This window comes from Crocuta crocuta, unplaced genomic scaffold, assembly GCF_008692635.1.
Source record: "Crocuta crocuta isolate KB4526 unplaced genomic scaffold, BGI_CrCroc_1.0 scaffold95, whole genome shotgun sequence".
Taxonomy (NCBI): domain Eukaryota; kingdom Metazoa; phylum Chordata; class Mammalia; order Carnivora; family Hyaenidae; genus Crocuta; species Crocuta crocuta.
Genome location: NW_027530971.1, coordinates 8101120 through 8112015, shown reverse-complemented (window position 1 = coordinate 8112015; position 10896 = coordinate 8101120). Strand labels below are relative to the sequence as shown.

Here is a 10896-nt window from a genome sequence, read left to right as displayed (position 1 = left end):
TCTGGGGATCTGAGTTTCTGGGGATCTTCTATCCACTGCTTCCTATCCTGACCATTCTGAGTCACCTTCCTCTGCAGGAGTCCTTGTCCCTTCCAGGGGTGACCCGGACGCTGCCAGGCATTCCTCTAGGGCTTTCTGGATGTGTCTGCAGTGGAGCCAGCGTCCCGCTCCAGGGCGGGCAGATCACTTCGGGACAGGGAAGACGCTGTTCCCCTCCCGGACTGCGTGTTTGGCTCTGTGCACATGCTTTGATGTGACACCCTGGTGATGAGCAGGTTGCAGGTTACAGGGACCTGGCCCGACGGGCCGTTTCTCTGTGGGTCCAGCTGCATTGAGATTGGCCTTGGTAATGTCCATGTAGGGCCCCAGGAGCCATGAGCCACTGCTATAAAGCCTATAGGGGATTCCAGGCTGTACTTCTGAGGATAAGATCCAGTGGGTGGGATGGGATGTGTTCTAGCCCAGGAGGCAGGAGATTTAGGTTTAAGCCCTGGCTTCTCTGGGCCTCAGTTTCCCCACGAGCAGAATGACCCAAGGCTCCAATAGCAATCAGGGTAACTATTATGCCCAGCTGAGTGCTGGCCTGCAGTGGCCTTTCCCCAGCCCAGGGGTCTCCCCCATCCCTGAGAGGTGCTGGCCCCCCACCAGTCTCGGCTCCATGCTTTACCACCGAGTGCCTCAGTTTCCCCACTTGCACCAGGGCAGCGATGCTGCTATGCCCAGCTTGTTGAGAGGATTAAATAATGAGTAATCTCCCTATTGGCACTGGCACCCCAGAAATGCTGTCCACACCCCTAGGGCAGGTGAAACCTCTGCTCTTACTGACTTCCCCCAACCTGGCTAGAGAAAACAACCTTGAGGCTTTGTATCCAGGGCCTTGCAGATACTTGGAGGCTTCTGGAAGCACTGGGGTGAGGATCTACCACCCCTCCTCGAATCTTATCCAGCCTCAGGTGCCCACACATGCACAGCCTGGGGCTCTAATCCTCAGACTCAGATCCTTGCTACCAGCCTAGGGCGCAGGCCCCTCTGAAAGCCAGGTTTTCTCTGATCCAGTCTCCTGAACAAAGTCCTCCATCAGGCTCTGCCTTTCATTAACACGTGTGACCTTGAACAAGTCACTTCTCTTCTCTGAGCCTCAGTTTCCCCATTTGCCGAATGAGGGTGACCACCCAGCCCCGCCTGCTGGCAAGGCCCCGGGGTTGCCCCAAGGTGAATGGCCATCTTCTGACGGTGGTTCTCAAGGACAAGTGTCATTTCTGCAGAGCCCTGGTGACCCCTGTTTCCTTCAAGGAGGCAGCTATAATGAAGGAGGCCCAGTTACAGCAACAGAGCCTTTTTCTTCATCTGTCTTTTATTCTGCCCAAAGCATTGAAAGGAAATAGGAAAGGGATCTTAGGGAATCGTGTTTGTTTTGCTTTCTCTGTGTGTGTGAGCATGCGTGCATGTTTGGCAGAGGGCTTGCTGCTGTACCCACCCCATCCCTAATATTTATTTGATGTATTTTTCTTTTTGCCTTTTGCCCACCCTTCCTCCCCAGGAGCGGCTGCTGTGGCTAATAGACCTGATGGAGGTACCGTCCTTCCTGCCGGGCGGGGCTGGGGGAGTCCCTTAGCCAGGGCGGAGGTCGGGGGCTGTGCTCCTTCCCGCCACTCCCTTGCATCTGCACCCACCCTGGTGGGGACCTGGGGTTCTCCTTGATGCTTGCTGTCCCTCCTGTTCTCCGGCTCACCAGGTTTCCTCAGGCTCTGGAATGACACCACTGTCTGCCTAAAGCCCGGCCCTGCCACTTCCTTGCTGTGTGACCTCAGAAAGCGATTTTGCCTCTCTGAGCTCAGTTTTAGGATCTGTAAGATGATGATCATTTCTGTGCTGTGGGGCTGGTGAGAGACCTTCTGGCCTTTCATATGCTATAAACTCTGTCTGGAATGTTCTCCTTCCCGCTTCACACGTCCGGGCTGTCTCCTACCTGTGCGTCAGTCCTAGGCCCACGTGCCACCTCCTCCCAGAAGACATCCCTGATTCTCTGACTTCCCTGTGCCTCCTCCAGCCCCCTGTGTTTCCCATCATTGTGACTCTTGTCTCGTTATGTTCTAATAACATTTACAAGCCTGGCTGGCCACTCCCCTTGACCAAAGCAGTGATTATGTCTGGAGTTACCATTGATTTTCCTAGTGCCCAGCCCAGAGCCTGGCCCATATTAATAATTGGGGCCTTATTTGTTTAACGTTTTATTTATTTTTGAGAGAGAGAGAGAGACAGAGCACAAGCTGGGGAGGGGCAGAAAGATACAGGGAGAGACAGAATCTGAAGCAGGCTCCAGCCTGCAAGCTATCAGCTCGGAGCCCGACACGGGGCTTGAACCCACGAACTGTGAGATCATGACCTGAGCTGAACTCAGATGCTTCCTCGACTGAGCCACCCCACCCCAGGCGCAGTTGGGGCCTTTCTTAATAATAGCAGTAGTTGGTACTTTGGAGAGCTCTCCATGGGGCTGTGATGGTGCTTTTCCAGTTGTGTCTGTTTTGACCTTCCCAGTAACTAGGACTGGCAGGTACCACCCTGATCTCCATTGTACAGGGAAGAAAACAAATCAGAGAGAGAAGGGACTTGGTCCTGGTCACTCAGCTAGGGCGTGGTGGAGTCAGGTCTCACTATTAACCTACTACCACCAAGTGCCGGGCATTGGTGTGCAACACCAGCACGCGGCCATGGGCTTTTACTGTAGCACTGCTGAGTGACCAACAAACCCCGCCCCCCCACCAATCTGGATGGACAGCAAACCTTTCTTGTGGCCCAAATCCCGTGCCTCCTGGACCTCACCTGCTTTCCTCTCTTAAAATGCCTGTCACGCGGCTCTAACCTGTCCCCGACTTTGTCCTCCCTGGGAAACGGGGGATGACGCTGGGACTCAGGCAGGGACCACATCTTTCTCCTGTCTGTGAGCCCAGAGCCAGCCGGGCTCAGGGACAGAGCTGCGGCCCGGGGCACGTGGAGAAGAAACTGCAGTGAACCCGGGCCGCTCAGGATTATCTTCGGACATTCCGGCCTCCTGAACGTGCACCTCCCACATCCTAGGAAAATGTCCTTTGCTCTGGCGTTCGGGCCAGCGGAGTGGCAGGCAGCCGGCTCTCGTGACCCAGATGCCCCAGACGGTCGCCCCAGAGGGAGCCGGTTTCCATTCGGCCCCAGGTCTGCAGGTCACACCGTGCAGTTATCAATCCCAGGTTCCATGTGGCTCACTCTGCAGCCGCGTTCCCTCAAGCCAGACAAAAATCGATCAAAGGAAATCTGATGCAGCGTCTCCCCCCATTGACAAATTGCGTTTATTTCCCATTTGTCTAATAGAGACATTTGTCTAATAGAACCCTGGGAATTTTCCCTGCCTGCAATGTCATTCCCCTCCCGTATAGATGTCAGCCAGGAGAGCGGAGCGGGATGAAGGCCTGCATGCCGTTTCTCCAATTCTTCATGTGGTGCGAGCCAGCCCGCGGCAGAGGAGCACGGGCTCCAAGCCTTGTGGCCCAAATCCCGTGCCTCATGGAGATCACCTGCTTTCCCAGCTCTGTTAAAATGCCTGTGTCTGAGTGCCACAGACAGGGGCTGGCTCTCCCCAAGGAGAAGCCGTGTCACCTTGGGCAGGTGACCTAAGCTTGTGGAGTTTCCATGTCTGTACACTGGCTGATAAGACCAGCCACGTGTGCGTCGCTGTGAAGATTCGATGAGCTCAGCAGCAGACTTGCAGGTGTCGGGTACTGGGAGCCCATTCTGCCGACACTCTCACGGCTAGGAAAGGGCACCGCAGGGGCCAGCCTCAACCACAGCCCCTTTCCACCTCGAAGTGAGAGGTTTGCACTCCAGGCTTCTCATGTGCCTGGAAAGGGGCTTCCTGGGCCCACCAAAGGGTGCTGGAGCGGGAGCCCTGCCTCTAAAGGCCTTACGACTCCTGTTCCCATGTGGTGAGGTGGGTAGAGGGTGCTGGGCATGGCTGTGAGCACTTTGCTCCCCTGTGGCCTCCATACTTTCCTCCTCATCCAGGGTGAAAGGCGGGTGGAGAAGTTCAGGCCCTTTCAGCTACAGAGGCCCCCTGGTCGTCAAGGCAGCTCTGTCTAGAAACAGGGAGCAGTCTTCCCAATTCCTGTGTGCTGCCTCTGGTCCAGCCTAGACAGGTTTAGAGAGTCCTCTGTCGGGCAAGCCCTCCCGCAGTGGGGAAGCGGGAAGGAACCCAACCCGTCGCTTGTTCATCACCCACTCCTGCAGCAAACATTCACGGAGCGCCTCCCGCATGCCCCGCATGGGCAGGGCACTGGTCGCTGTTTGCGAAACAGACGACAGCACCTGCTGTCCTAACGCTTAGCACGTCTAGTCCGGGAGGCAGCCTGGAATCACATCGCCTACATAATTCATGCTCTGATAACTGGGTCGAGGACTCAGGCCCTGACTGATCCAGGGCATCAGAGAAGAGATGTTCGAGCTGAGATCCGAAGTTGTCGGCATCAGCCGGGCAACACACAGGCAAGGCAGCTGGCGGGCCGATCAGCACGCACAAGGGCCCCGAGCTCCAGGCTTATGGACCCTGGAAGGAACTGTGGGAGTTCAGCAGGGCCAGATGCCAGGGGTGAAGAGGAGACGGTGAGGGGATAGGGCAGGAGGTGCCAGGGACTTGGGCTTAATCCTGGAACCCTGGAACACCACTGAGGGTCTTCTTTAAGAAACTGACATGGTCTTGTTTGCACTTTTTGTTTCTTTTTTTAAAGAGAGCATGTGTGAGCAGAGGAGAGGGGCAGAGAGAGAGAGAGAGAGAGAGTCCTAAGCAGGCTCCATGCCCTGCACAGAGCCCAGCATGGAGCTCTATCCCACAACCCTGTGATCATGGCCGGGGCGGAAATCAAGAGTTGGATGCTCAACCAACTCAGGAGCCCTTGTTTGCACCTTGTAAGATTCTTCCTCTGTGTGTGGAGTGAGCTCAGTGGGGCGTGCAGATGGGGTGACTTGGCAGAGCCGCGGGCTCAGAGGGGCGTGCAAATGGGGTGACCTGGCAGAGCCGCAGGCTCAGAGGGGCGTGCAGACGGGGTGACCCGGTGGAGCCGCTGCTGCGGTCCCCGGATGCGAGGCCCGGGGCGAGGCTTGGCTTTCTGGCTTGAGTGGAACAGCCCTTTCCCTCCTGAGTGGCCGGGCCCGAGCCACCTGCACCGTCAGAGCCATAAACTTCCCGGAGGCCTTCGTGAGCATCAGGGCGGCCGCAGCTTGGCCTCAGCCGGTGTCTGAAATAAGGAATGGACCTCCCGGCCAGTCCTTTCTGGCGCACTTGCCTCCGTGTGGGCACTGGGGTGGGGGCGGGGGGTACCGGAAGCTGTTCCCAGCAAACAGGACCAAGTGGACATCAGCCAGCCCTGCTTCTCCAGAGCCTGATTCCGCCGGGCTGCGTTGCCTTCATTTGTAAGGGAGGAGATGTGACATTTGGGTTGGAGGTTAATGCAGAGAGAGATGCCGTGTTTTCCCTTGGCCAGTTCCCGGGTCACCAAGGGCTCTTCCAGCGCTGGAGATTCTGGGTCATTCTCTCTGGCCACTGAATGAAGCCCTGTTCCTGAGACCGTTGGGAGGGAGGTGCGGGACGGCGGAAGGAGGTCTGTCTGTGCCTCACAGCCCCCCACCCCCACCCCGGGCACGTCTGTGGTTCCGTGGTCAGACACGAAGGTAGGAGGGGACCGCTGGTAAAAGCACCCAGAGCCGGCCGGGCCCCGGGACAGTTCCCACGGTCTCGGCCACACCGGCGAGTGTGGGTTCCAGGCCCCTGTTTGGGGGTCCTCTCTCTCCCGGCTCACCCCCTGCCCTTCCCCATCGGCTCCCAGACTTCCAGCCCCACCCTGTGCTTGGAGAGCTCGGGAGGGCACTGGTCCTGTCTCTGCCAGCTTGCCCCTCCCCCAGGCTCCAGCTCCATGTTCCTTTCGGACCCCCGAGTCCTGTCCCCTCCACCCCAGGCAGCCTGGCTGTCCTCTGAGAACACCAGGGCTCTGGCCCAACCCAGCCCACCTCGCTGTAGGTCCCTCCCCCACCCCGACCTTGCTGGGCTGAACAGCCCCATGTGGGGCTGCTACCACGCCTTGCTGTCCTAGGCCTTCCTTGCTGTCCCCTTCACCCCCCGTCTTCCTTCTCGTCCTTCTCCCTTACTCCACTCTCTGCTTTTCCTTTTCCTTCCTCTGTCCCCCCCACCGGCCTCGGGCAGAAATCACGGCCCCCGTAAGGGACCTTCCAGGAACTTCTGTGACTCAGGGTCTCAGTTTCCCCAGATCCAGAGGCCTCGGGTGCATTTAGGGGCAGAGCGGGAGGGAGCCTGTTGTCCTGACGTCCCAGCAAAGAAGCAAAAAGAACAGAGAGCTGAAAATAGCACCTTTATGTAAGAGCCCTCCTGTGCTAATGAGGGGATGCAGGGAGAGCGAGCGGGCCGTTGGGCAGGAGCAGGAGGAAGGGAGGGGAGCCTCGTTTTGCTGAGGTGACGCCTGGGCCAGGAAGCAGCAGCGCTTCAGAACTCGAGTCCACCTGGCAGAGGGCAGCACAGGTGATTGCCCTCCACCGCCTCGGTGTATTTTGGCCTCACAGTTCCCTCCGACCAGACCCCTGGGCTATAGGGACCCTGACCGTGCCAACTCGAAGAAAAAGAGGTTCTTCCTCTGAGAGAAAGAAGACTTTCTGAGCTGCCAAATTTGAGGAGTTAGGAGATGAGGAGCAAGGCCAGCAGGTCCTGAGGGTGTCCTGGGGCCTGTGGCAAGCAGCCTGAGTGACAGCCTCACACCCTGTAGATGCCCAGCTTCCCGCCTTGTGCTTGCTGTGTGACCTTGGGCAGGTGGCCTTCCCTCTCTGAGCCTCTGTGACCTCAGCTGTAGAACAGATGAAGGGCCCCATCTAGCAAGACTGAGTGAGCTACCAAGTCTAAACATTCGGCTGGTCTCTGGCCTCCGCAGGGGGAGGAGGCCCCAAGCTGCTGGAGGGTGGTGGGGGTTGTGGAGAGGAGGCCGGGACAGGCAAGCTGGCTCCTGTGTGAGCTCTGACCTTGATCCTCCTCTCGAAGCCTGTTCCTCGAGCGTTTCTGCTGACGCATCCCCCGGGTTCTTTAGCCTGCTGTCTGTAGCTATTTCAGAAGCACAAGGAACATGGCTCGGGGACTCAGGGCCCCTGAGCGCCTGGGTCTGGCAGATGGAGCCTAGCAGGGCCGGGCTCGGGCCCGTCTGCTGTTTGCTCCACTAAAGGCCTCCCTCCCAGGGCTGCATGCATGTCACCGCTCCACCCTCACCCTCCCGACTCCCCATTCCTGCCTTCGGTATTGGCTCCAGGATGCTATATAGCGAAGAATGGGCCGAGGCAGGGAGCCGGTGATGGCAGTATGGCTTCGTTTCCGAGAGGGTCCCTCCCAGGGCCCTCTGGTTCCCGTGGTGTTAGGGCCCTGCCCAATTCTGGCATAGTGCTGCATGGGCCCTGGGGCCACCCCCACCTGGGCTAGAAGCTTGACCTGATGTAGCCTGGCTGTGTGGTCTTGGGGAGGTCACTTCCCGCTCTGAGCTTAAGTGTAAACGATGTGAGCCAGGGAGGCTCTGCGCGCCTGCCTCCCACGGAGAATCCAGTGAGATCATGTGAGTCAAACGCCCAGCAGAGGGCCTGGCATAGGGTCGTCCCCAGTCTGTGGATGGATCTCTGGTCCCCTTCTGAGAGAAGGTCACACCTGCTCTGTGGTGTGCGGCAAAGACGTGCCTGTGTGTCAGGGCTCCAGATGCTTCCTCTCCCCGCCCCCAGGGGCCCAGGTACGACCGCTGGCCCCATCAGGGATCTTGAGCGGAAGTGTGTGGGCATCCACTGTGTGTGCGGCCCTCTGCTAGGTGTCAGGGACACAGTGACCTGCTCATCACGTGTCCCCATGAGCCAGAGCTGCTCCTTAGACAGATGAGTGCTCAGAACTCCACACGTGCCACAACAGTACTGTTTCCAGGGAACGCTGAGCTCATCACAGTTCAGGAGGAGGGAGACCTCTCTTTCCCTTCCACTGAAGTGTTCGTGGGGGCCAGGGCAGTGGGTGGGCAGCCGGGCCCTAAGCTTCTGATAGAACAGTGGTCGACCCTCATATATTGTGCTAGGCCCTGTTCTGAGCAGTTTTTAGTGTCAATGCATCAGCCCCATGAGAGGGACCGCTGTTAAACCATTCTGCAGACGCAGAACCCAGCACAGAGCACATCCGTGGTTTGTCCTCTGTCCCTTGGCTCTGAGTGGCAGAGCAGGGTGTGACCTCAGAGAAGCCAGAAGCAGTGTCGCTTTATCAGTGAGTGGGAGAGCATTCCCATCACTGTCCCCCGCAAGGGTCCCCCACCATCTGCATCGTCCAGGCTGCTAGCAGCCTGCAGGGGACGGGGGTGGAGAGGGGACGCCGAGGTTTGCATGTGAGCCTCAGCTTCGTTGGTGAAGTGGGGTACATGTCCCAGCCTGACCTTGCCCCCAGAGACATCACCCGGCCAGATGAGGAGCCCTGGGTGTGAAAGGCTCCAAGCCGGGAGAGCCATGTGTCTTCTTGGTGGGTTTCCATGACTGGTCTTTGTGATTACGGGCCCTTTGCCCGCCCAGAATGTTCAAGGCTCCAGGAGTATCATTCAAGATGGGGATCAGTGTGGAGCGACGTGAGAGCCTGAGCCCCAGGGAGCATGGCCGCAGGGGACCCCTTCCATCCCAGCCCACTGCCTTCACGGGTCCTGCTCTCTCTACGAGATCTGGAGTTGCTGCCCTGCTTAATTCACTGCCTGCTGGGGCCTCCTCCATGACAGCCAGAGATTGATTCATTCATTCACCCATCGATTCATTCATTTGCCTTGTAAATATTTATCCAGCAGCAACTACCATAAACACTGAGGATCGAGTAGGGACCACATAATCACAGGTCTTACCTTTGAGGAGTTTTTATCCTAATGGGAAAGACCAACAATAAGCAGATCAGTAATATAACATCAGGTGGTGATAAATCTTAGAAAAATGAAGCACAGTCAGGGGTTAGAGGTGGTGTGGGGGGTGGGGAGGGGTGATGTTTTAGACAGGGCTGGTCTAGGAAGGCCTTGCTGAGATCAGAGGTAAATGAAGTGAGGGAGTGAGTCAGGAGTGCCGTGCGGGCAAGGAAGAGCAGTGAGTGCAAAGGCCCTGAGGCAGGAACGGCCTTCCTGTTGGAGGAGTAGCAAGAAAGGGCCCACTCATTGGGCACAGTGATTGCAGACTTTGGAATTTTCTCCAGGGAGAATGGAAAGACCCTGGAGGGTTATGAGCTATGTGTTACCTGACTTACATTTCAAGGATCACATCCTGGCTGCTGGGTGAGGAATGGTGATCAGTCTAAAGCAAAAACATAAAGTAGGGCAGGGGATGGGGGTTGTGACTGGAGGTGGGGTTGTCAGGATAGCCTTGTCCGAGGAGGTGATAATTTGGGGGAAGATCTTCAAGGTGGTTAGAACAAAGCATGCTTGTGGATAGCTGTTCCAGGTAGAGGGAACAGCCAATGTGAAGGCCCTGACATGCCTGCACTGTTCTAGCATGGCTGGAGAGGAAGTGAGCAAAGGGAAGCTTCCTAGACGACAAACCCGACCACATCTCCATGGCAACCCCTGCCCTCTGCCTCAAGTCTCAGCAGCTCCGTGCTTGAGTCATGTGGACCTGCTCGAAAATTCTCAAACCTCCCTGCTTTACGTACGCCCTTCTCTCTGAAACACTGTCGTTCCCTCCTCTGCCCAGCTCGACGCCCACAAGACTCAGCTTTAAGCCATGCTCCCTACTCCAGGAAGCCTTCCTTGATAACCGCTCCCCTACTGCTTCTATGCCTATGTCTCCTACCTCCGTGCACAGTCTCCTCCTTGCTTGTTTGTGTCCGGCCCACGTCTCTAGGTTACAGAAGGCAGGGGTGGAATCTCACCTCCTCTGTGGCCCCAGGCCCTCCTCTCTGGAGCATTGAGACTGCTCAGCGTCAAAGGCCGCACTTGAGACCTGAGCCAGGTGCTGGCTGCGGAGGCTCTGTTGCCATGCCGGGCTCCGCGGGTGGCGGAGTGGCTCCCCGAGCCCTCAGGAGAGCTCCTTTAGAGAGGGCTGCTGCTTGGCTCCCAGTGAAGGCCGAGGGATGGCCTCCCAGCAGCTCAGCGCCACTTGACGGAGTTTGAGGCTTCTTTTAGGGAGTTGGAAAAGGAATCAAGAAATGGGCATTTTTACACAAGAAGGTCTATTGAAACTTTAACCACCTGCCTCACAATTGAAGCCGTTAAATTAAAAAGAGAGAGACTTTCCCCACCCACGTCTCCTGGGCATCCTGCCCCTTTCACACCTTCCTGGATCCCATCCATGAGCACTGTGGGCTTCGGTAGCTCTGAGCAGGTGGGGCCCAGCTTTGGGGGCTCCCAGGCCAGGCCAGAGCCACCCCCCCCAGCACCCGTAGACCGTTCAGAGGAGGCCTGGAGAAGCTTCAAAGTAAAATTGATTTCAAAACGACCAGCAGGAAAACGGACATTAATTTTCCTGCGTAAATTCTACAAGAGTGAGGCCTGTCGGGACTTGCAGAAACCACAGGAAGGTGTCACAGGGCCCAGCAGGGATTTTGGTATCTCGGAGGGCAAACTACTGTTTCCCTTTCTGTTTGTATTTGCTCACGTTGCTTTCTTCTCCGTTTCTAGAACACTCTGGACCTGGAGGAAACCGGTGAGGCTGTCCAGAGCAATACGAACACCCTTCCAGATGTTTCCCTGGTGAGACCCTCCCCGGTTCTCTCACTGAGGTTTTGCCCTCCCTGATCCGTCTGAGCCCCCGGGGGAACGGGGGGCTGGCTTCCGGTGAGAGCCAGGGGCCCCCAGCCCCAGGCCTGTGCCCAAGGGCGTCACTCGGGCCTCT

The 10896-nt window shown here is 57.4% G+C and overlaps 1 protein-coding gene across 1 annotated transcript in view; it reads left to right on the top strand.

The window, feature by feature from the left end:
- The window catches only part of WHRN (whirlin), an 89781-nt gene that overhangs the window by 72895 nt on the left and 5990 nt on the right, over positions 1-10896 (top strand). The window contains exon 8 of the mRNA XM_077769917.1: positions 10683-10754. Coding sequence (XP_077626043.1) covers positions 10683-10754 — 72 coding nt within the window. The remainder of the gene's footprint in view (positions 1-10682; positions 10755-10896) is intronic.